The 24,390-nt window shown below is 40.3% G+C and overlaps 3 protein-coding genes and 1 pseudogene across 3 annotated transcripts; 2 read left to right on the top strand and 2 right to left on the bottom strand.

Moving 5' to 3' along the window:
• Positions 1–317: 317 nt before the first annotated feature.
• On the top strand, positions 318–10,621 carry LOC5513410 (E3 ubiquitin-protein ligase MYLIP). Its single transcript, XM_001633632.3, has 5 exons — positions 318–623; positions 1,148–1,341; positions 7,374–7,588; positions 8,341–8,509; positions 9,175–10,621. Exons 1-5 carry the CDS (start codon positions 528–530, stop codon positions 10,049–10,051), a joined length of 1,551 nt encoding a protein of 516 aa, XP_001633682.3. The 5' UTR covers positions 318–527; the 3' UTR covers positions 10,052–10,621.
• LOC116618789 lies at positions 2,012–5,870 on the top strand (annotated as a pseudogene).
• A 467-nt stretch (positions 10,622–11,088) lies between the features above and the next one.
• On the bottom strand, positions 11,089–15,861 carry LOC5513370 (shaker-related potassium channel tsha2). Its single transcript, XM_032382879.2, has one exon. The coding sequence runs from the start codon at positions 15,431–15,433 to the stop codon at positions 14,045–14,047; it is 1,389 nt and encodes a 462-aa protein (XP_032238770.1). The 5' UTR covers positions 15,434–15,861; the 3' UTR covers positions 11,089–14,044.
• Positions 15,862–18,724: 2,863 nt separating this feature from the next.
• Positions 18,725–24,085, bottom strand: LOC5513369 (E3 ubiquitin-protein ligase MYLIP). The gene is made up of 4 exons (XM_001633581.3): positions 23,888–24,085; positions 23,590–23,780; positions 23,072–23,464; positions 18,725–20,643 (listed from the first exon to the last, which is right to left on the bottom strand). Exons 1-4 carry the CDS (start codon positions 23,972–23,974, stop codon positions 20,028–20,030), a joined length of 1,287 nt encoding a protein of 428 aa, XP_001633631.1. The 5' UTR covers positions 23,975–24,085; the 3' UTR covers positions 18,725–20,027.
• Positions 24,086–24,390: the final 305 nt, after the last annotated feature.

Here is a 24,390-nt window from a genome sequence, read left to right as displayed (position 1 = left end):
TCTCACCTTTACCAGTTTACTGAACTTCAGTACTGGTACGGCTCCCGGTCGAGACATGGATAATGTCTTTCTGTTTCTCGGCTTACTAGAAGCTTGTGCTCCTCAGCTCCTGGATGGGCCATTCTTAATGCGTATTAGGATTTTAAATTTGAAGCGCTTTTACTCTAAGCGCTATATAAAATACTTTAAAGAAAAATAATATTTTTTTTGCTTGTGTGGTGAACCGAGGCAAACTATTTTGGATGGTGATTGATGTGTTCTTTTTGTGCTGTTTGGGTCAATAATACTATGTTGTTTTCTCTGCCTTTTTGAATGCGTAGATCTTACGTCATGCTTTTGGCATGTGGAAAATGTTCCGCCTCACGTGCGTACGTCGTTTCCCGCGAAATGTAATGTTTGCTTTCCTTGATCTCTGGGGAACACTACAAAGTTACTCATTCCGATAACTGATAACTCAAAAGCACAAGCTAAACCAGGATAGAGATATCTATCTTCTTTGTTTTTCGCGAACCTTGATTCGTATCAAGATGTTGTGCAGGGTGCATTTTCCACAAGCTCCAGATGGAATCATGGTGTCCGTTTCTCTCTCGAAAAACGCAACAGGACGCTGTCTTTTGGAGGAGGTGAGAGTTTTAGTCCAGACCTGGGACTCTCTTTGCGCTCAACGCTCTGGCTCGCCAGAATGCCGATCGCAGAGTCCCAAGTCTGGACTAGTGAACGCATGAATCGTATGTAGTCTAAGCTTTCACTGCACGATGCTAGACTATTTATTTTGGTTTAGATTTTGAGAGAGAATAAGATGCTAATACAAAGATGAAGTTTTCAGTAAGGATGCAAGGGATTATCTGGATACGGAGATATTAAACTCTGGATAACAAACAAAGTATAATACAAAGTACGGAATATTCAGGTGGAAATCAATCTGTGCTGGAATTGTTTTGTGTAGATTGATTAAATAGAAAATTCTTCTAAGGTTAAGCAAAGTTTTATATGAGCTTTAAACCCAAGAGGGGGGCTTTTCAATTTTAAGCAGAATTTTCTCATGGTAACTGGCGTGCAGATTTTTTCTTATATGTATTTGTTCTTTGGACCCAGCGTTGTAGGGAGGCTTATGAAAAAGTACGACTATCTCTGTTCGTTTATGCAGGTGTGTCGCAAGCATGATTTAAGTGCCGAGGTCGACTATTTTGGTCTGCGGTATGTTCAAGCTGGGGATGCGCGTTGGATAAACCTGCGCAACTCACTCCGTGAACAGCTGAGCCCGGGTGTATTAGGGTCAGCGTTGGAGCTCAGAGTGAAATACTTCGTAAACTACAGCCAGTTGCTGCTGGAGGAAACTAGGTAAGTGGTGTTTAACCCATTGACTCCTGGCTATTTTTAGCTGAATTTACAAAAAAAAAAACAGACTGAAGACAGATACCTCCCTTCCCCCCCTATTCTGAGTTCTATACAGCCCGTCAAGATCAAACACAGCTGCACCTAGTCAGCGGTATCCAAGCTTTCCAACAGTGCTTTGCGGTCCCCACTTTTAATCCCTCGTCGTTGTGCTGAAGCCAGCACAAGTTGATGGTTGCTTGTATTTTTCATCAGAAATACAGCTATGAGCATATTAGGAGAGTGTCTCAGGACATCATGAAGTCTATTGGGGCATAATTGAGTGCTTTGCTTATGGATATTTGCAAGCAAAGGTGGATTCATGATGATTTTTCTTGTTTGGCTTTGCCTGGATGAGAAAATAATTTTCTAATGAATCACCACAGCTCTCCTAAATGCTGTCTTTTCTGAAACCAAATTGATTCTAAAATTGTTTACACTGCTATTCTGGGTCTGTATGACCTGGAATTGATTTGTTTGGCTTCGGGGTGAAAATACTTTGGGGAGAGGACTGGGGGTGATGACTGGCCCTCCCCTCGTGAATTTTTCCCTGGATCTCCCAGAATGCTTTGCAATCCGTAAAAGCATCTTCGTGGTTTTACAAGCCTTCAATTTCGTTCGATTTCTTTATTTTCTTGGAGGAAAAATCACATTTTTTTTTATTCAAAAGCAAAATAAATTGTAAAACAAAAATAATTCAAAAGCGAAATCGATGTTAAATGCAAACTTAATTGTAAAACCAAAACAATTTCAAAGCGAAATCAAAGTTAAAACCAAAATGAATTGTTAAACAAAGTATTCTGAAAGTGAAATCAAATCAAAAAGCAAACTTAATTGTAAACAAAAACAATTTGAAAGCGAAATCAAAATTAAAACAAACTAGATTGTAAAACAAAAACAATTTGAAAACGAAATCAATGTCAAAGCAAAATGATTGTAAAATCTCGTCGGCCTATCGCTGCCATAGTATCCCATGGTGCACATCGGCCCTAAGCATAATAAAAAGCGAGGAGTACAGACTATATTCTTCTAAACACTTATTCGAGAGACCCCTTTCTTAGAGATCTGTCCCATTGGGCCTTGTTTTTGTCCCTAGAGAAACATTGCAAGGGAGCACGACAACGAAAACCCCTCACGTGTGTTTGTTTTGTAAGGGAAGTTAGCTGACTTGCGGTGTTGGGGGCGCGGGTCTCGAATTATGAAGTGGGTTGTGTCTGTCAACAGGCACAATCGGCAAGTGTCGGTTGAAGACCGCCCGATGATGTCGGATAGGCGAAGTATGTCTAAACATGGCGTCCAGTGGAGGATACTTTCGTAACGATTCGTGGAAGGAAGATACACACCTCAAAGATGATCTAAAGAAATATGTTAATCAACTTTTGAAAAGAAACGAGATATTGAGTTATATGCAGAGGGATTATCCTCATTACACATGGAGTATTCGCTCCCTGGATCGCCGGCTTCGTCACTTCAGTATTTATTATACCGACACTACCGTGACCCTTGAAGAAGTAAAGGATGCAGTAAAAGAAGAACTGGACGGGCCAGGGAAACTGCTTGGTTATCGCGCCATGCATAAGAAGATAAGACAGCAGCATGATTTAAACGTCACGAGGGATTTAGTACATGACGTAATGTTAGAGTTAGACCCAGAAGGTCTTCAAAATCGTTCCGTTGTTCAGAAGAAGAAAAAACCAAAGGGGTATTCACCACCAAGGGTACCGATTTCGTGCACTCTGTTGATGGTCATGATAAACTCATGGGTTATCAAAACAACACTTTTCCCCTGGCTGTTTATGGGTGCTTATATACATGTAGCAGAAAACTGCTTCGGAAGGTGGTATTTAGAACATATTTACGAAACCATGTGTATCCCAGCCTATTTGCGCATGGACAAAGGTACCAAAACGGGAGTCAGGGCTACCATGCATGCCTTCCTCAGGCGCCATCATAGTGATCTTGACGATCCCATTGACTCTGTCATCTATGGTCCATCAACATCCAATCAGGTAACATATTCTGATTTCATTTATTTACATTATTTTGGTCTACATGAGGCAGAATCTTTCCCACAGGACATATAATTTGTTTTTAAGCTTTTGCTAATTGAGGGCGATATTATTTGCAATTGGTAAAGCTTTGGAAGTGAATATGATTTTATTCCCTCAATATACTATAGATTGTAAGATGGTGGAGAGAGCTCCATGAGCGCCTAGAAAAATATTTCAAGGAATACCTAAGCTGGCTGAAGGGGCAAAGATACTATGATCCGCATAATGATACTGATAGGTACAGCTGGTGGTAATTGACATGAACGTTAATTAATTACGGGGCAATCATAAGTTATCCTTTCAAGTATTTACAGTCCATACAGTCAAGTAGTTGATATTATGTAGTTGTCTATTGGATCTTTTCCCAGAAAGATTTCTTCCAAGGACAGGAGACTGATACCACTGTATGAAATTCTTTTACTTCTTTTAGTTGATATTATGTAGTTGTCTATTGGATCTTTTCCCAGAATGATTTCTTCTAAGGACAGAAGACTGATGCCACTGTATGAACTTCTTTTACTTCTTTTAGTTGATATTATGTAGTTGTCTATTGGATCTTTTCCCAGAATGATTTCTTCCAAGGACAGAAGACTGATACCACTGTATGAACTTCTTTTACTTCTTTTAGTTGATATTATGTAGTTGTCTATTGGATCTTTTTCCAGAATGTTTCTCCCAAGGACAGGAGACTGATGCCACTGTATGAACTTCTTTTAGTTCTTTTAGTTGATATTATGTAGTTGTCTATTGGATCTTTTTCCAGAATGATTTCTCCCAAGGACAGGAGACTGATACCACTGTATGAACTTCTTTTAGTTCTTTTAGTTGATATTATGTAGTTGTCTATTGGATCTTTTTCCAGAATGATTTCTCCCAAGGACAGGAGACTGATACCACTGTATGAACTTCTTTTAGTTCTTTTAGTTGATATTATGTAGTTGTCTATTGGATCTTTTTCCAGAATGATTTCTCCCAAGGACAGGAGACTGATGCCACTGTATGAACTTCTTTTAGTTCTTTTAGTTGATATTATGTAGTTGTCTATTGGATCTTTTTCCAGAATGATTTCTCCCAAGGACAGGAGACTGATACCACTGTATGAACTTCTTTTAGTTCTTTTAGTTGATATTATGTAGTTGTCTATTGGATCTTTTTCCAGAATGTTTCTCCCAAGGACAGGAGACTGATGCCACTGTATGAACTTCTTTTACTTCTTTTAGTTGATATTATGTAGTTGTCTATTGGATCTTTTTCCAGAATGATTTCTTCCAAGGACAGAAGACTGATACCACTGTATGAACTTCTTTTAGTTCTTTTAGTTGATATTATGTAGTTGTCTATTGGATCTTTTTCCAGAATGATTTCTTCCAAGGACAGAAGACTGATACCACTGTATGAACTTCTTTTAGTTCTTTTAGTTGATATTATGTAGTTGTCTATTGGATCTTTTTCCAGAATGATTTCTTCCAAAGACAGAAGACTGATACCACTGTATGAACTTCTATTACTTCTTTTAGTTGATATTATGTAGTTGTCTATTGGATCTTTTTCCAGAATGATTTCTTCCAAAGACAGAAGACTGATACCACTGTATGAACTTCTTTTACTTCTTTTAGTTGATATTATGTAGTTGTCTATTGGATCTTTTTCCAGAATGATTTCTTCCAAGGACAGGAGACTGATGCCACTGTATGAACTTCTTTTACTTCTTTTAGTTGATATTATGTAGTTGTCTATTGGATCTTTTCCCAGAATGATTTCTTCCAAGGACAGAAGACTGATGCCACTGTATGAACTTCTTTTACCCCAGTCAGCATAGGCTGTTATTTTGCAATTTCAAAAATATTTCATATCCTCACCCAAAAAAAAAAATGGTTGAGATTTGACCTCTCCAACCTCTGGTATTTCCATTAGAAGACAGTAAATATAATAAGAGTTGTATTTGCCCCTTCCCCCCAACTAATCTTTTGTTAAATTTCTTTACTCACACGGTTTGTATTATTTGATTTATTGCAGAATTCTTCTTTCATACATAATAATGCCTCTTTTCCAAAAAGAAGTTGATGTCTTTAAAGACAGTATCTGGAACAGCCATAGAATAAGACACCAAAAAGAAACAGCGTTGCCTGCTGGTGTTCCCAATCACATATACAGTTTTCCAGAGGAGCTAGAACAGTGCGGTAAGCTCTTTTGTTTATTTTCTTTTTCTTTTTTGTTTATTTTCTTTTTCTTTAGAGAATGACTGTAATTATATATAGATAAATTCTACAGGGTTCAAGATATCAGAGGAGCAACTTCAAGAAGCTGCTGAAAAGTCAGAATTTAGGCACAATTGTGAGAGCCTTATCCCAGATGTTGATGATATAAAGGCAAAGGATTGCAAGGAAGCATATCTTTTTCTAAAACAAAACTTCAACATTTAAATAAAATATATGCCAATCAAAATGATGAGGAGTCACTACACTTCAGCTTTATCTTTATCCGTTTTAGTAGGGTGTGCGTGTGTGTGTGTGTGTGTGTGTGGGGGGGGGGGCTAGCGTTTTCCTCGAATCAACTCTATCCTATATTTGTTCTATATTCTCAGCATCGATTCAAGATTTAATTCGAACAAATAAGGCATATATTTTAACGCATCGATTTTTTATGTGTTATACAAAAAAACAGTAAAAAATATATAACATTTGTCATCTTCTGTAACGATTAATATTATTACCAAGCGCAAAAATCAATTATGAATGCTTACTCTTGGAATTATTATGATTGTCTTGGTTTTTTCCTTTCTCAAATTAAATTTATTAAGCACGATTAACTTGCAAAACATGTTACAATAATTTTGTACAATTGTGCAAAAATCAATTATGAATGTTTTACTCTCGGTATTATTGATTGTCTTAGTCTTTTTCCTTTCTCAAATTTTTTAGCCCGAGTAACTTGCAGTACATGTTACACTCTCGATGCTGAGCTAGGAAGTTATCATGACAGTCTGCGATAGATTTCCAGCGGCAAACAAAAATTTACCGTCTTTTGTGTGATCTCGTGAGGCAATCTCTGGATCGTACAGCGTGTGACCACTCCCCTGCAGGTCTACTATCAATAGCAACCCCAGAGAATGTTCAATAGAAAAGTGGGCCAGGCTTGCACACTTCTGCTCGATCTCCATGTCTCCATCCTCTGAATCGCAGCTCGTTCCGTCATTGGTAATGTACTTGACAAAGTCTCCCTTCACATACTCCTCTATGGTTACCCACTTGTGCTGTCCAAGCTCATTTGTCATCCGCCCCATGTATACGGTATTGTAAGACAAAGTCTTGCAATACTCTTCAAGGCAGTCTCCCTTGACTAGTTCATCGCGCAGCTTTTCAGCGATGTTTTTAGCAAGCATATGCATTTGCACAACTTGCCGCGTGTGCTGTTCAGCTGTCAGATTCAACTTTTGCACGTCCTCCAAGGTTTTAGAGAGGAATTTTTTGACAACCCACGTCTTTCCAGCGAAGCCTTTGTCGTGGGACTTGGCTTTAAAGGCGAGCCGAAACCCGCCACTCGCAAACGGCTCCTTTTCGATACTGAAGTCCACCTCCCGTGGACGACTGCAGTATTTCATTTCGTTGATATCAAATTCATGTATTTGTTCTAGTTTGTCATTGATGGCTGTCCCCAAACGCACCATTTCAATAATAGACAAACTTTTGGGGTATTTCTTCACGCTTGCATTGGCGTTCCTTGAAGATTTAACGGGGCTTGAGTTTGGTGCAATTCCGGAGGCGGCGGCTTTCCTCTTTCTCGTCCCAGCACCGAGGATAAAAACAAACGTTGCCTTTGTTTACAAGCATGACGCCTGACTTCGATTTCATTCGCGCGTCGCAAAGAGCTGTGGGAAGGTGGGAGGAAGGTGAATTAATTCATATTGTAAGGAGAATTTCCGTATTTAGTCACATGTTCCCTCCCCAGGAGGCAATTTTTGCTGAATGTAAAGTCCCACCTCGCAGAGGGGAAGTACCACGAGACTATACCTAACACACCACGTGTCATGGCTTTACTGCTGCGCTGTGAGTATGGCGAGAATGCTCTGACGTCATCCAAGCAGCACGTGCTGAACACGTGGGCACAGGCGAATGACGCCAGAGCCCTGGAAAGACTGCGCATGGAGGATGCGCTGATGAAAGGTGAGACTGCATCGCAGGCGCGTTTGTAAAGTCACAAAACCACCATGATCATTTTAATACAGTCACCCGCCATTTTGTCATCCAAAACACTCATTTCCATTTGCTCATTTGAGAAGCTATTGTGAAATTTTCGATTATGCTTAAAACGCAGTAAAAAAAGTTTGTTTTATATAATTTTGTCGATATATCTTGCAGTGTTTTCTTTCGTTTTAAAAAGGACACGCCTTTTTCAATGCATCAAAACACATAAACGGCGCTTATGCTTTCATCCTTGCCACTCCAACTCCAAAATTTCCCATCATCTCATTTTCGCGACACTCATTTCTCATGTCACTTTATTTTAGGATCACAATATTATATTTGTTAAAGAAAATAATTCAATTGGTTGATGGTTGTGTCTGTTGTCCGAGCTATAATTACCTGTTTAAGCCTGTACCAAGGGGGGAGGGGAGGGGTGCAGGGGGCGCGAACGCACCCCCCACAACGGCCGAAGGTACACTTTCGGTTCTAAATAGACGTGCTTTTTGTAGACAAAACTATAAAGCATAAGCTAGATCACTCTAGTATGTAGTCAAATCCGACAATTAACGTCCCATAGAGATACTGCAAATGCATTAAGAAATCCTTTTTTTTTCGGGGGTGGTCAGAGAACTCACTATCCCCACCCCCTCCCCTTCCCCCCCCTTCCCCCCCCCCCACCACCGCACTCCCGGAAAAGTAAGGTCCACTTTTTTGTGTTGGTTCCCTCCTAGGGGTGTCCTCGCGTGAGGCGGAGCGTCTCTTGATGCAGCTCGTAGAGGAATCACCATTACACGGCGCCGCGACCTTTCCCGCCATCAGCAGCATCGGTGAGGAGGTGGTAGTGGCGGTGTGTCGAGACGGGGTCAGGATGTATGGACAAGGAATGGCGATGATAGACGAGTAAGTAATATGGTATGGGGGGTGTGATAATGGCGGTGTGTCGAGACAGGGTCAGGATGTATGGAAACGGAATGGCGACTATAGACAAGTAAGTATGGTATTGGGGGTGTGGTAGTTGCGGTGTGTCGAGTAGGGTCAGGATGTATGCACAAGGAATGGCGACGATAGATGAGTAAGTATGGGGGGGTGATGTGGGGGATGTGATAGATGGGGTCAGGATGTATGGACACGGAATGGCAAAGAAAGACGAGTAATTATGGGAGGGGTGTGTGGCGGTGTGTCGAGTGGGGTCAGAGTGTATATTAATGGGGTGACAATAGGGGAGGTGGTAATGGTGGCGTATTGAGATGAGGTCAGAGTGGATGAACTTGGCGTTATAATGATAGATGAGTATGTCATACCCTCAGACGTCACTGTCTTGCATTGATCCTTTGTAAAATTCCCATTGTAATGAAGGCGGGAGATGGCCACGTCTTTGTGGATTTAATCAATAAGTGTAAATGTAAAACATGTGAAGGATTTTGAGTGACGGAAGTCAAGTTAACTGTTGAAAATCGACGGGAGAGTTCGCAGAATATTGAAAGCCCCAGTAAACTTTTCTGGGCCAATCACTGTGCGCGATTTACATGTTTTCTATGAAATATGATGATTATTTCTTTCCGCAGACATCTGTTCTCTGACGCATTCTGCGCGTCGCTGAAGGGCAAGCAGTACACTCTAGAGATCGGCGAGAGTTTCCATGGCTACAAAGTGACGTTCAAGCTCCCCACCAATGAGAGCGCAAGAAATATCTATCATGCGACTGTCGAGATGTACTCGTTCTTTTACCTAGATAGCGTTGGAGACTGGGTCCTACATGCCACGAGGAAGCGAAGCCGCCTCGACAGCCTCTCTAACCTGATACAGTCGCCCAAGGCCTCCCCGGCCAACCCTCGGTATGTGTTTGACGTGGAGAGGACAGAAAACGAAGTTTACGAGCTAGCCTGGCGGGCCATCGCGGAGCAGAAAGCTGCTCAATTACAGAGCGAATTAAGACCATCTCTGCCGCCTGCCTTACCAAAAACCCCGCGAGCGCTTGGACAAGTTTTCCAGTTCAGCTCGCCCTCCACGCCGCTGACCGCAAAGAACCGGCTCCTCGAGGCGACGCGCATGCGCCTGGCGAGCGGGTACTTAACACGTGACCGGCTCATGACCAATCAGACATTCAATGGCTTCTTCTCGACAGTCTCCTGCATGAACCCGAAGCAAGACCTGTCGCTTTCCGCCAACTCGGAACAGTCGGAATCGAACAAGAACGTGTTCTCGGGCTTACAGGAGTTTTCAAGAACTGCAAGTGAGTTAAGGGAGATGTACTCAGTTAAAAAGCAAAAGCAGACGCTGAAAAGCGCGATGTGTTGTAAAGTGTGCGAGAAGCGGTGGAAGAACTCTACTTACTTACCCTGTTTGCACACGGAAGCGTGTATAGAGTGCGCGCTGAAGAGCATGACGTGTGGAGTATGTGACACCGTGGTCACCCGTGTCACGCGTAACAGCTTCCCGTGATCATGTTATTGTAGGAGTAGCATCTACGAAGTGTGTGACACCTAGGTCACGCCCGTCAGGCGTAACAGCTTTCCGTGATCATGGTACACATTGTAGGAGTGGCATCTATGTAGTGTAAGACGTCACGCACGTACTTTAACTGTCACACAAGTCACGTAGTATGTGAAAGCTCTCGCTGTGTTTGCATTTGACTCGTTAAGGGATTATTCATCTGAAGTTCTTACCAAGAAAAGCAAGAATCATTCTATAATCTACAAAATTAGTCAGGACTGGCCTCGAGAGCTTGTCGGTATGAAATATGATCTTGACTGACTGGACAGACATCGAGACATTTGTTCGTCCCGCTATTCTAACTCCGCCCTCTCTTTTAAGCCTCTAGAAACCAGGCCTCCACTCGTTTCACAATTTGCAAATAATATTACAAGTAGCATAACCCAAACGATAATAATCAAAGTACAAGTTTATTTATTTAGCTCACATTTTACTGTTATTCAAACATATACTTAGTATTAATTTAAGATTCTATTTAGCTTTTAAAATATCAGTAGGAAATAAAGTTCTATGCAAGGATTACTTTGACTGTTTTATTGATAGAAAAGTGAATGATGGGATTTGCATTTTATAATGAATAGATAACACCAGATTAGTTCCTGGCGATCGTGAGGTAAAAGAGGCTGGGGCTAGCAATGATTCCTGTGACGTCATAGCTCTTATATTACAAACCGCAGGAAACCCTTTCAGAATCTGTACAAGACGGCAGGGACGAGAATAAAGAGTTTTTAATTACTTTTTTGCTGAAAAGCATATTTCTTAGACTTTCACGAGTTTCAGTGCGTGTATGATCTTCTCCTTGATGGCGCTGTTGGTAGTCTGTCGCTCTGTACGGCCTCTGATTCTCACTACTGGGTTCCGGATTTGATTCCCGGTCCCAGCGTGAGTTGAGTTTGTTTGTTCTCGCCTCTGCTCCGAGAGCTTTAATCTGTGTAATGTGAATTCGCTCACTCGCAAAAGCCAGGCTGCACCTTATTCCTTTTTTGCCTCCGGTTCTACCTCAACAATTTTTAATTTGACAATATTTTCGTTTTTCAACATAGCTTTTAGTGGCGCCATTTTTCTCGTGATCACATTAACAAATGAGTATATCAAATTATCATTGATTATATAATCCTTTTTTATTCAAGTGTTTCAAAGCTTGTGACAAAATCAAAATAAGAAACAAATCTAGAAGAATAACCAATGACTTTCTGTCACATGGCGCGTCTTTACGCACACAAAAATACGCTGGTTCAGGTAGAAAGCTATAGAAAAAACACTCTGCCTCTAATATCCGGCTCGCAGGACCAAATGTCAGGGGTGGGGGTCTTTGCACACAAAAATATGTTGGCCCGGAGAGAAAAATATAGGAAAAACACCCCGTATCTAATTTCCGGCTCGAAGGAGCAAATGGGGAACCACGGGGCACGACTTTACACAAACAACAATACACTGGTTAGGAAAGAAAACTACAGAGAACTTTCTCTGGAACTTTAAGATACGAGTAGGTTACGAGTACGGCGACAATAGAAAACAACGGAATGTATTTGAAAATTGAAAGGCTACCCGTAAAAATGCATTCTGTCTGATGGATTTCCAACCGTTCTCCGCCGAAACACGACGTGAAATTCCAAGTTTTACGGTCTGACGAGTACGTGGTCGGTTTGAGTATAAGTTCGCCTTTCTCCGTTTGCTAATGTAGGAATGAAGTTTGCGGTTAATTTTGTTTGTTACTGAATATAAAGTCTAAGTTATTCCCTTGAAACTATTCTGGAATTTGTCGCCAAGCGTTTAAGTGTTTTCTCGGTCACTGTAGCCGTTTTCGCATCTTTAGCCCCGTGCAAACTGCGCCGGCACCTGCCAACATTGCTGGCGAATTTTCGCTTGACTGACTATAGTACAAGGGAAATGTCAAAATGGGAAATGGACTTTCTGACATTTCCTTTGTCTTGTGGTCAGTCGAGCAAGAATTCGCCAGTAATGCTGGCAGGTGCTGGCGCAGTTTGCACAGGGCTTTAAAGTCCTTACTGAAAACACAACAACCTCGTGGTCGCACTCTACTGTCAATCAAAGCGACTGTCATCCAACGTGACTGTCAATCAGCGCGACTGTCAATCAACGTGACTGTCAATCAATGTGACTGTCGATTAAACTTGAACGTGAGCAGAAGCAATCTAGCATGGACCCAGAAGTGACGTGCTCAAACCAAGACCACATTTATTTTCACTTTTTGCTTTTGTCGCTATTGTCGCTATACTAGTTGTCGTCTCGCTAGTGTACATGACATTTTTCTCTTAAAAACATCGTATACACGAAACAGAATTACGGCGAAGCCTACAAATGTATACAACAAACCATTTCCATTTATCTCGATATTACCACAGGGCTCAATTGTTTTAGCATATTCTATTCTTAAACGGTTCCGTCTGCGCTTTTAATCGCTTGAAGCTTACTTTTTGTTGAACAATGTCTGCCTTTTTTACTTAAACAGACGATTTGACACAGAGCTTAAGACTTGGTTTGCATACACAATATAGTTTTTCCTATTCAGCTGTTTCAATTATAGGGCTGTTTTTATTTCAAATTACCACGGAAGTAATTCATTTGTAAGTCGCGGTAAAAAAGCTTTTCATCTACGTTTCATATCGATTATTGTTTTTCTCGCAATAATTTTCGCAGAAATTATACTAAATGACTCACATTTTCAGATTTGACTCTTAAAAATATGGTACTATTTTAAAATTCGTCTTCCCGTGAATAGGAAACGGAAGCGAGAGCGCCAAGGAATCGTATATTTTTTATTCCTCAAAAGGACTTATGGAGCCCGTAATATAAAAAGGCGCGCAAATAGATTAACAATATGAAATCAGTAATCTATTTCTGTTAAAAAGTGAGAGGTGTTAAAATTTCCAAATGATGTTCACGATAAAGTACTTCCTCTCAAGACGAACGAAGCCTGCCTTATTGTAGCATTTTCCATCCGTTTTTGGGTCTTGGTTAATTCATATCTCTCTCAAAAACGTTTTTGCTTTCAAAAACTACTTTTTTATAAACTTTTTGTTTGTGTTTAAAAGGTGAGGAGGTTTTTTATAAGACTGACAATTTTACCTCTTCAAAAGATGTAGTGCCATTAAAAGACGGGCAGTTTCGTGTCTACTTAAAAGTTCCGGAACGAAACAGCATTAATTATAGCTGTGGGGTGTTCCGGGAAAAGGCAGATTTTGCCATTGATGTTGTGTTAGAAAAGATGTAATAGTCATCATTACAAGAACTTGTGAAAGAGAAATATTTCAGCGAGGAGCTACACTTGTAGTTCCTAATACGTGACTCGGATGCGCATATGTATAGATCAGGAGAATGAAAACAAAAAAAGATACCCAAAATATGCCAACGCTTCGGACATTTTCTGATAAAATTTGCTTTTTTCCCTTGAGGCTTATTACCTTGTATTTTATTTTGGCAACACCTAATCGTGCATAAATGTTTGCTAACTCGAACTCCGCGCTAACTCGAACTCCGCGCTAACTCGAACTTGAATAACTCGAGCTTCGCGCCAACTCGAACTTGAATAACCGAGCGCTCCCCTAACTCGAACTGTCTCCAAGTTCTCTTGATGGATAATTCTTAGTCATTTTTTCTTGGATGTATTTTACACGCTCACTAAGAATGTTTTTTTTTGTCTTCCTTCAGGATTCGAGTTAACGTGTGGTTCCAAAATAGTCTAAAAGAGATGGATAACTAGTGAACTACCTAATCAAGTTATGTCATGTTACAGAGATTATTATACAGCTCACTTTGTTGGTTTCCCCTTTTCTGTCTGACTGGTTTGACTGGATTGACGAGTCTGGTTGTCGAAACTCACTTGAGTGATGTTCGGGGCTCGGTGAATACAATGACTGTCGGTGTGGTCTCCTGCTCTTTTCCCCCTTGAGTCTGTCCCGATCGTCCGCTCGTCGGAACTCACTCGAGTGATGTTCGGGGCTCGGTAAATACAGTGACCGTCGGTGTGGTCTCCTGCTCTCTTCCACCCTCGCGTCTGTCCCGATCTTGATTGTAGAAAAAGCTGAAGTTGGACACTATGACCGGAACCGGAAGTGCAAGAGTTAGGACACCAGCAATAGCACACATGGAGCCCACAAGTTTGCCCCACGTGGAAAGCGGTGCCTTGTCGCCGTATCCCACCGTTGTCATAGTAACGACGGAAAACCAGAATGCTTCGGGAATGCTGGAAAAATGCGTGCTTTCGGCGTAATAGACTCCACTCGAAAAAACTATGACCCCCATAAGGAGGAAAAAGGTGAGGAGAAGCAACTCGCGCAAGCTTGCCTTCAGGGTGAGCCCAAGGACTTTCAGCCCGCGATAATGGCGGGAAAGTTTGAAGATCCGAAACACTCGAACTAAGCGAAGAATCCGCAAGAATGCAAGCGTGCTTGTGTCTTTCGTATCGCCCAACCCCAACATGATGTAATAAGGCAAAATAGCGAGGACATCGATGATATTTAGAAAGGAGATGATGAAGTGAGGTTTGTTTGGACACGTGAGAAAGCGCAGTAGCAATTCCAACGTGAACCATGCCACGCAAAGGATCTCGATGCTGTATAACGCGGAGGATTTCTCGGTTCGTGTTTCGCGTAGCCCTGGTAACGTCTCGATACAAAATACGACGATAGACAAAAGTATTACCCCAACAGACCACACGGCTACGACTTGAGCAGTAAATGACGAATGTGGCAGCTCTAACACTTCCCAAATCTTCCGCTGAATTGCATTATCCGGCATTTTAGAAACTAAAGAAGTGTCCGATCCGTACGCTTCTATGAACTGATGCGAAACGAGATCTTCCAGTTCGAAAAAGTAGACCTCATTCACGAATGTTTTCATGTCTAGATCGACCGGTCTTAGGAGTTTGCCATTTGATTGATAGAAATAAAGAATAGAATCAAAAGCCACGCGATTTCGATCAAAAAAATATTCCTTTTTCATTGAATCAAAGTAGACACTGCGTTTCTCCCGGCATCCTAGCAGAGATGTCGGGAAACGATCTAAAGTGCTTTCGAGTGTTTCATAAACCATCCCACTAACATTTATCTTAACTCTTTTTTCCTTTTTTTTCGGCAGTGTTATGATTTCTGGTTCGGGCTTGTAGATGTTGATCGGGCAAGCGCTTCGTATGCCCAACTCAACGCTGTGGTTCTCGCGGTTCTCTTCCTTAAGTCTTGTTGGCGAGAAAGTAGAAAATCGTCTTTCCGATGAAGTTCGCTGTTTCCATGCGCCGTCATAGCATCCATCGGCAAGTCCATAGTTGTCATTCTGAATCGCCTGTGCGCCCGACACAAGTACAGCCTCCATTGTAGGCGTATTAAATGCGACGAGCAATGGCTCGCTGAATGTGTGGTAGGAGCAGCTTTGCGTTGCGTCCTTTTATGTGGCTCCAAGTTGTGGGTTCCGCGAGCGGGATAGAAACCGCCACTGTTCTGACAAACAATTTTCCAACAGTTAAGTGCAGAGCAGATGCTCTACTCCCCAAAGGCAAACTGAATATTCAAATATAAAAAAAGATAACGCTATTACAAATATTCAACTTAGACGTCCTTAAATTGGTCAGTGTGCTTTCCCTTTGACAAGCGAGGGACAAAAACTTATGTTATAGGTATAGATTGGGTTTGCTCTCAGTAAACCCGCAAGCACATTGATTGTTGCACTCTTTGCTATTATGCATGTAGAATCAGTATCTGTCAAGCCACGTGACTTGTCAAATGTCCACAATGGCGCCAGCTGGAAAATTCGTTGTTATATCATATCAATCTAGCGTGTAGGACTCTCAACTGTAGGAAATTTTAAAGCGGAAAGACCCAAATATCTTATACTATCTGTAAAAACGAAACTGGGTTTCATTTCAATTGGGCACATGAAAGGGCACCATTTTTTTTTTTTTACTTTGGTTAAAAATAACAATTAGAATCACAATAAGAGATGGGTCGATGGTGTTTTTTAAAATAAATTTTGTTGAGTGAGAACATTTAAGGCTCTTGGAACGCAAGCTGATTTCTGCTTGAATATATTTTTGATTCCCTGCGCGGTCAGAGATGATTGGTTTGGGCAAACCGCAGTTAAAAAATTCAACCGCTTTTTGCTGACTATATATAAAAAGCATAACAATCTGAGGAAAGGTTCAACGGTTCTAGAAAAGTAAACTCAGTTTTATTTGTTTAAATCCAGATTATTACAAATCTGAAGTGGCGTGATCTGTTATTTTTAGAAGAGCATTCCCCCCGGCTTGAAGCAATAAGAGAATAAATCATTTACCAGAAGTACGCGTTTCTTTAGTGAAAGTGTACACAAAGTAGGCAGTTTGGTAATTCGGGAATAAAATGTCATGGTTATCAGCTTATCAGTATGGATTGGGCAGCTTGTCTTAAAAGGTTTTGAAGCCTTTCTTTAGTTTGATATTCACGTCGAATAAATAATGAGAAATGCCTCGGTCATCTCCGAAAGTGACAGTCTTTTTTCATTTAAATAATTAAAAGGAAAAGGAAAAGATTAAAAGGAAAAGATGGCGAAGAACAGATAAATACAGAAAGAATAGCGTAGTAGGGAAATAATTGGAAAGACTTGAAAATTTAATTTTCTGATTTCTCGGGTCGTCAGCTAAGCAAAAGAAGTCACTTTTAAGTAAAAATTAGAAGTGGAATATAGTTATTTCACACGTTTTCCAGCGCTCATCTAATTTGCGTATCTTCATTTTCCGTCATTACTGAGCTCGCAGCTTGCGGGACGGTAATTGCTGGCTCGCGCTATGCAAACAAATGAATTAGAAGAAGTATACAAAAGGTTATAGCAAATTAAGCTGGAAATACAGAAAAGTCAAGCAATTATAGGGAGCCCTCGAAGATGAAGTTAAAGGGAGAGTCTATTTATCATTAGCAAGAGAGCATAATATCTAATGCTCTCTTGTCATTAGGAAGACGGCGGGCTTTATTAGTTCTGGTGACATTATTTAGTTTGTCAAATAAAAGGGAAGAACAATAATTTACGCATCTTTTTCTTGACTCCGAGTCGTATCATGATAACTAGCATAGTCAATAATGATATAGATTGTAGTTGGGCCTGATTCACCAAAGATGGAATTTCCCGTAAATGTAAAGAGTGCTGAACGCATTTGAAATAGATTGATTTAGAGCCTGTAGACTTATTGGTGATTTATTTAGCTATCACTCTTTGTTGCCTTCTCTTTTTGTTTCCTGTAGTTCTATGGTGTGGGTGGTGGTGGTGTGTGTTTATGTGTGTGTTTGTGGGGGGGAGGGGGGTCGAGGTCATTGGGCGTGGCGAAGTCATCTGGTGTTTGCGCACAGTATTAGTAGATGCGCACCTCTGGTTGCGCACAAAGCAAAATCGCAGACCACACATGTGGGGAGGTGTGGGGGTGTTATGTTGAACACCATGTGGGGAGGTGTGGGGGTGTTATGTTGAACACCATTTGGGGAGGTGTGGGGGTGTTATGTTGAACACCATGTGGGGAGGTGTGGGGAGGTTATGTTGAACACCATGTGGGGAGGTGTGGGGGTGTTATGTTGAACACCATGTGGGGAGGTGTCATGAAGCAGTGTGCAAACACTTTTCAGTACCAGCAATGTTGGCGCTTTTTGTACAGTGCTGAAGAAATATCTTTGTTTTTGCTTGTACTCCACCTACAGATTTCTGCATTGGTTTGCCCGTACATTTTATTTTTTCATACTCACTTAGCGTAATTGCTTTTGTTCCATGCGAGGCGCTAATTCGATTTCTTATTTTCCAGAAGAGGCGCCACTTCAATCTCCTATTTTCCAGGCGAGGCGCTATTATTCAATCTCTTATTTTCCAGGCGAGGCCTTAATTCGGGGTAGGCCCTCCAACGGGGCAGGCTCTTATTTCAAGACACGTTTACTGTAATGATTCGAATAAGCGCCCTCCTTTAAAGCAACCCCCAACGACCTCGAATTTTGAAATAATCCCCCCCCCCCAATAAGCGCCCCCTTCCCAAAGAGTAAAAATCCTTCCCGAACCATGACAAAACAACCTTCCAAGGAGGGTACAGTTCTCGGCACCGGACTTCAAATGTGCAGCAGGCTCACAACTCGATCGCAACAGGGGGTGCGCGCGCACCCCCTTGGCTGCCAAAAGGCGGTCATTTCTTATTAACGGATCTTCAAATATCAATACTTTTTCCATGTTAACTATGACTGCGCGCCCCCCTCAGCCAATCCTGGGTACGCGCCTTCCCTCGTCATTGGAGCCTTAAGTACAATACGTTTAGATGAGACGATAAGGGGGGGGGGGGGGGGGCGCTTATATCCATAATTTTCATCTTAGGTTAGGCGCTTATTCGGGAGGCGAATGCTCACCGCCGTGCCACTTTTCCACGGTTATTTTTTTGGATTTTTAAACACATTTTTCACCATGTTTATAAGACTCTTGCGCATTTCTGAAAAGTGCTCTTTTACGATTTTCGATCACAAGACAGTCGCGCCACAAGTCTAACTCTGGTAGCAACCATGTACTTCATGTAAAATAGCCCCCTACAGTGCTTACAGACCATAGGATGAAGGAATTTATTTGCGTTTAATTAACCGAACTAAGTTAAAAGAACTCCAATACAATATATAATACAATAATAAACTTTATTAAAAATGCTACAAATCTGTATATCTATAGAAATAATATAATTGCTCTCCCTATGTACTATTCCTCTCTCCCTGTTAAAACACCTACCAAGCGTGCGTATTGAAGTGTTTTTCGGTGTTAAATGCGAAGTTCTGGTTGCTTGCTGGAATTTTGTTGGCCTGCCACAATCATCCATTGATATGGAACTTGGAAATTTCTTATCAAAACCTTTACTTTTACACCTCAAAACCTATCTGTAAACCAATTTCTATATCTTTCTGTCAAGAGTCATCAATAGTCCATAGTTATATTATATACCTCGGCCGAGAGTAGCTATGGTGCAACGTATTTGTGTAGCATACCAAGTGCCAAGTCACTTAATTATAAATGGTTTAAACTGGAAAAGCTGGGTTGCGACCTAGTTGGTGTATCACTAACATATCACTTATCATATCATTATTTGCTTGTACTAAACATAATCAAAACAGAATGACGACTGCAGTTTTTTGTTTGTTTTTTCTATACTATACACTTTAATGATTCAATGCCTAAACTTCAACAATGATAGTTTTCATTGCTGGAAATAAAACTTTGTACCGTTTTTATTTTATTCATTTTTTCTCTAGAAGTACGTACCGATATAAAGAGAAGACTTAAATATTACAGAAATAAGTCAGAACATCCTTTAAAAAAAAAATCATAGTTTTATAAATTGAGGAATTCTTTATATTGATCCATTGGCAAATGCCACTTATTTCCGTGCAAGTTTTTCTTGCTGACTGTGAATAAATAAAAATAACCTTTGCTGATGTTTACCTATAAATAAAAGAGTTGCTACCTTGTTTACAGGCGTCAGAAAAAAAACCCTATGATGATCATGCATGTTGAGTTTTCTCTGATACATCATCAGCAATCGTCTGCATGTGGACTAAAGAACTGAGAGTTCATCTATTGTTGCAGGTGTACAGCCAGGAATTGACCTTATCAACCCAATAAACAAGTATTTTCATCTAGAGGAGTTGTCTAATGTTAGACTTCACAGATTATTTATATGAATGCGTACCCATATTTTAGAAAACCATGGCTACACGGCTTTCATTGTTTATCATATTAATATGGATTTGACATACTGTAGAACTGGATAGACCCTATTGACTTATTTGTATAACTTGGAAAAAAGGATTGAATGCTTACTCTAATGAAAAAATAAATGGTATTAGCCATGGGTTATCAAAACTTTCTTCACCTGCACTACATGAGTTAAAACATACTAACTAATTTTTGCCCCTTTTTCTCATACATATCACTGGATGGCAACTGGAAGAAAAGCTTTCTGTACATGATCAATGGCTCCCCGACAGACTGGACATGCTTCCAAATTCATTGCGCACTGTTCACAACAAACCATGTGACCACAAGGAATCAGTACAGCGTTGATCTGTTCATCCATGCAAACCTTACATCGTAGTCCATCCTCTAGTTTACTCAGCTTTTCTTGCAGGCTGTAATCACTTGAGGCGTTTAGGTCATGTGTGGGTGGCTCAGCCTCCCGGACATTGTTAGTGACTCCATTGATGGGGTCGCACCCCTGGTTGTAGAGCACTCTCCGATAATAATCATAAACCTCTTTACAAGTCCTTTTTACATCAAAAATGTACTTTTTGTCCGATTCCTCCTCATTGAACAGAGAAAAGAAGGTCTCTCTAAAGTCTCTTGTGAACTGACTCTTGACAGAGTTCCGCACAGTCTCGCAGCGATAAAACGCATGATATTCTGTAATGGATCGATATAGCCCACACGCGGCTCCTTGAGTAATGAGTTTAAACTCCACAACATTATCTTCCCCATCTGTAGTCATGATTGTCAAGAACAAACTCTTGGCGATGTGTGTTGCCATCTTTAGAACATTGTAGGAGATTCTGAGGAACAAAATAGCAATGGTAGTAAGAAATAAACAGTTTTTCCTCCCAAAAAGACATTTCTGAAGTTGAAAACTTCATCATAAATGACTGATATATCTATTTAGGGAAGAAAATGTCTGAACCTACAGTGCTTCGCAAGCAGTATATAACAGAACAGTCTGTAACAGATATTCTACATGCATCGAAAGTAAATATATAAAGGCAACTGGCTTGGGCTTGCTACATAAAGCTGATATTGGGCTGCATCATTAAAGAACCAATGCAAACAAACAACCACATTTATATTAGGGGTCTTTATATTCTTGTTCACTCTGGTGCAATTATTTTTTTTGCTTTGTAATGCAGGCCCTTATTAAGCCTGTTTAAGCTCACATTGTCTTTGGGTTTCTAGGTAAGAGTTACTGTAATGCCTGCAGTGGCTCCTTTTTTGAACTAGTTTTTCTTGATCTCATACTAGAGTAATAATTTGACAGTTAGGCAAAGTGAGGTAAAGTGTAAGCAGAGGTGACATAAGGCAAGAAAAGTTGGGGTAACCAAATATGTCACGATTACCACATCAAGCAAAAGGAAACCACACCAATAAACAACACCGCAAACTGCTCTGTATAATAGGAATTGGGGGCATAAGTGGAAAAAATCTAATAAAAATGATTTTACGTCTTATTTATGCTTTTTAGTAGTGGTTTTTTGGTAATTATCAATATGCTATGCTGAGAGGCTAAAATAAGGAATAAAGCCCCATCTACAATAACAATTTTTAGTTGACAACTTTTATTTGTAGTGTAGATGGGTCAAAGTCAGAAATTTTATGTGGCAACTAAAGTTGCTCAAAAGCTAGCAGGTTCGCTTTTTCTTGGCAATTAAAAATTGTCACACATGCAAATTACTAGTGTAGATGCCAACAAATTTAGTTGTCAACTAAAAATTGTCAACAAAAAATTGTTGGTGTAGATGGGGCTTTAGCCTATGAAGCAGAAAGAAATTCAAATTAATCTTATTGTTTATGGCTTCAGCACAAGTCATTAAAAAACATAGTAAATCAGCAACTTTTGGTAGACATGCGCAGGCATGAAAACGGCAAAATGAAAGCAAAACAACCTAACCTAACACTTGATAAGTATTTAGTTATTATTTTAGATGACGAATATGTAAATAGTACATTGTTTGCTTGTTCACAACATGGCTGGAAGCTTGCCTGACCACTGGGAACACCGAGGGGTTCCTATATACTTTAACCATTATTCTCTACAATATTCTCATTAAAAGGTCTTCTCTCTAAAGGTTCTTTTAAGATTATTCAGCACTCAGTAATATAACATACATGAGCATTTTAAGTAAAAAATATTTATGTTGATATTCTAAAGCTTCCAAGGGTTACATGAGAAAATAGAATTTGCATTTTAACAATACCCACCCGTCCCAAAATGACATACAATAACAACAAAGCAACAGCACTTTATTGCCTCAGAAATTATCAATAAACGTCCCACAGATTAATCTGAAGACTAATTTGAGACCAAATGTTATGAGGGCAATTTGTTCTTAACATTAGAGAGTGGTCAAAATTAGTATGTACGTCACGAATTGAAAATGGCCAGCACAATGTCAACAGAAACCAATTTGGAAAATGATATAAGCACGTTCATCAAATACGTTGCCTTTTTATCATATGTTTTTTTCTACATAAACCTCCATAGGGAATGGAGAGTTACACAAAAATGAGAGATATCGGTCCTGAAATCTGCAGGATAAGACGCGAGTTTGAGGGTATTAGTGAACAATACCCGTGAAATAATGGGTCATTTTTCTCAAATGCAAAATAAAACCTGCTTGTCAAGTAGGTTGTTCGTGAACTAAAGGGAAAGCTGAACAACATACGATAAAATTCATGTAGAAAGACCAATGCGATCAGTAAATGTCAAAATCCCATAATGGATTTCGGTGCAATAAAAGCTTTGGATATAATAATGATGTTATGCACAGTCAAAATACACCATACATGCTCGGAAGGATTTAGATCTGATGATCGATTAGAGGATTCAATAGGGCACTACTTTCAAAGCCAAGGTTAGAGCAAAATCTGATACAGAGATAAAAAAAAAATAAGCAGAAAAAATAATAAAGTAAAATAAAAAAATCTAACTATGTAATTTCTACTGTAAAACTGTGCCGTAATATCTAAAGAAACCCATTTAACTGCTTGTTATTGTTTTCGACATCAAATCCGATGCTACTCAAATTCCAAATGACCTCGTCTCTCGTGCAAAGCTAAAGCACATGGAGTCAAGGTTAATTGTTTTGTTTCTCTGTAGGACAGCTTTATATTTCGACATATTCCGCGGCCAAAGCCAATGAAGCAAATAGCAGAACAATACAGAAAGTCACAAGACACGCATGGGAATAAATATAGACGATCATACTGTACCTTTCGATGAAGTTAAACTCAGTATCGAAAATGCGCAATTCTTCGCTTCCAACTCCTATGTGTAGCTGTTGTCCAATGTTATTTCTTGCAGTGTGAAACTCTATTCCGAAGTCCTCAAGTTCAGCGATTTCTTTTAGAAAATGATACTCTGCAGTGGAGGGCTTTACCCCGTTGAGTTTTTCGTGTTCTTGTGTTATATTTGTCCGAAGGTCCGAAGTCCACTCGAAACTGTTGTTCTCAGTGTTTTGGCAAAATTTGCAAACAAAGTGCGAATTGCAGTGATCTCCAATAGTCGCTTGAGCCAATAGTGCATACATTCGTGCTGATTTTACAGGATTTGTGACTACTTTTCTGCCTTCAAAATCTTTTCTCAGGTGAAGAAAATGTTGATGCCTAAAACGGAAATGAGAACAAGTCAGATTTGACAGCTATATGGCCCATTAGGGGTAAGTTGAAAACAGAGATTTCGCTAGTACTACACAGCTAGAATGTTAAAAAAGTAAGTTTTGATAGCATACCTAGATGCCTCCTGGAGAAGCAAATGAGGTTGGACAAAAAATTTTACTCGGAACTGCAGGCGAAGTGGCGGGCCACCGGAAACTTGCCGATTGATTCGATTCCTTGTGTTCAACCACAACGTTTCCCCCTTCGTCCCCGCGTACTGTAAGCCAAAATAGTCCACTTCTATGATCCCCAGTCGCTTGCAAACCTGACAAGGAAAAGTTATAAATACATAAGATACAACATGAACTGTTACATTTCACGTTTAAAATTTATCCGCACGCTTATACCGCGCTTGATCGCACAAAAACATACCGCATCGAGTAACTCCTGTCCCCTTGCCCTCTCTGGAAGATCGAATTCACTGACTGTAGAGTCTGGTAAAGACACAAAACACCACATGTTTGGGCAGAGCTAGGAATCTGACATTTCAAACGGGCAACACAAGTTTGCTTTCCCGCTTGATTTCTGTTGCAGAGCACAACAATAATTTTTTCGAGCTCAATTTCGGATCGAAGTCCACTTGTAGGTCACGTGCATGACGTAAGCAATAACCAATCAATTGCGCGAATTTTGTCTTCATTAGCCAATCGTAGTGCTCGCTGGACTTAGGGGTTTTCAGGGCGGTAATTTTTGGAAAAAATGTGCAAGTTTGCGAATAATAGCATGTCAGGAGACCATATCCCCCACATTGCATCATCGCTTCCTCGTGCTAAATTACTACGCCCAATTCAAGTTCTACGCACTACGCCCAATTTGTATATATTTTCTCGTAGGTTCTATATATTTTACGCATCGGGAAGTTAATTTTAGACTCA

Source organism: Nematostella vectensis, chromosome 13 (assembly GCF_932526225.1).
Source record: "Nematostella vectensis chromosome 13, jaNemVect1.1, whole genome shotgun sequence".
NCBI classification, from domain to species: domain Eukaryota; kingdom Metazoa; phylum Cnidaria; class Anthozoa; order Actiniaria; family Edwardsiidae; genus Nematostella; species Nematostella vectensis.
This window is presented reverse-complemented; position numbering and strand designations above follow the sequence as displayed.

Excerpts from the sequence above, each read along its gene's own strand:
- LOC5513410 (XM_001633632.3), top strand. The coding sequence starts at position 528 with ATGTTGTGCAGGGTGCATTTTCCACAAGCTCCAGATGGAATCATGGTG. Across the intron at positions 1,342-7,373 it reads TTGCTGCTGGAGGAAACTAG|GAGGCAATTTTTGCTGAATG; the intron begins GTAAGTGGTGTT and ends TTCCCTCCCCAG. Across the intron at positions 7,589-8,340 it reads GGAGGATGCGCTGATGAAAG|GGGTGTCCTCGCGTGAGGCG; the intron begins GTGAGACTGCAT and ends GTTCCCTCCTAG.
- LOC5513370 (XM_032382879.2), bottom strand. The coding sequence starts at position 15,433 with ATGGAGGCTGTACTTGTGTCGGGCGCACAGGCGATTCAGAATGACAAC.
- LOC5513369 (XM_001633581.3), bottom strand. The coding sequence starts at position 23,974 with ATGTGGTGTTTTGTGTCTTTACCAGACTCTACAGTCAGTGAATTCGAT. Across the intron at positions 23,781-23,887 it reads GACAGGAGTTACTCGATGCG|GTTTGCAAGCGACTGGGGAT; the intron begins GTATGTTTTTGT and ends TTTCCTTGTCAG. Across the intron at positions 20,644-23,071 it reads GAGTTTAACTTCATCGAAAG|AATCTCCTACAATGTTCTAA; the intron begins GTACAGTATGAT and ends TTTGTTCCTCAG.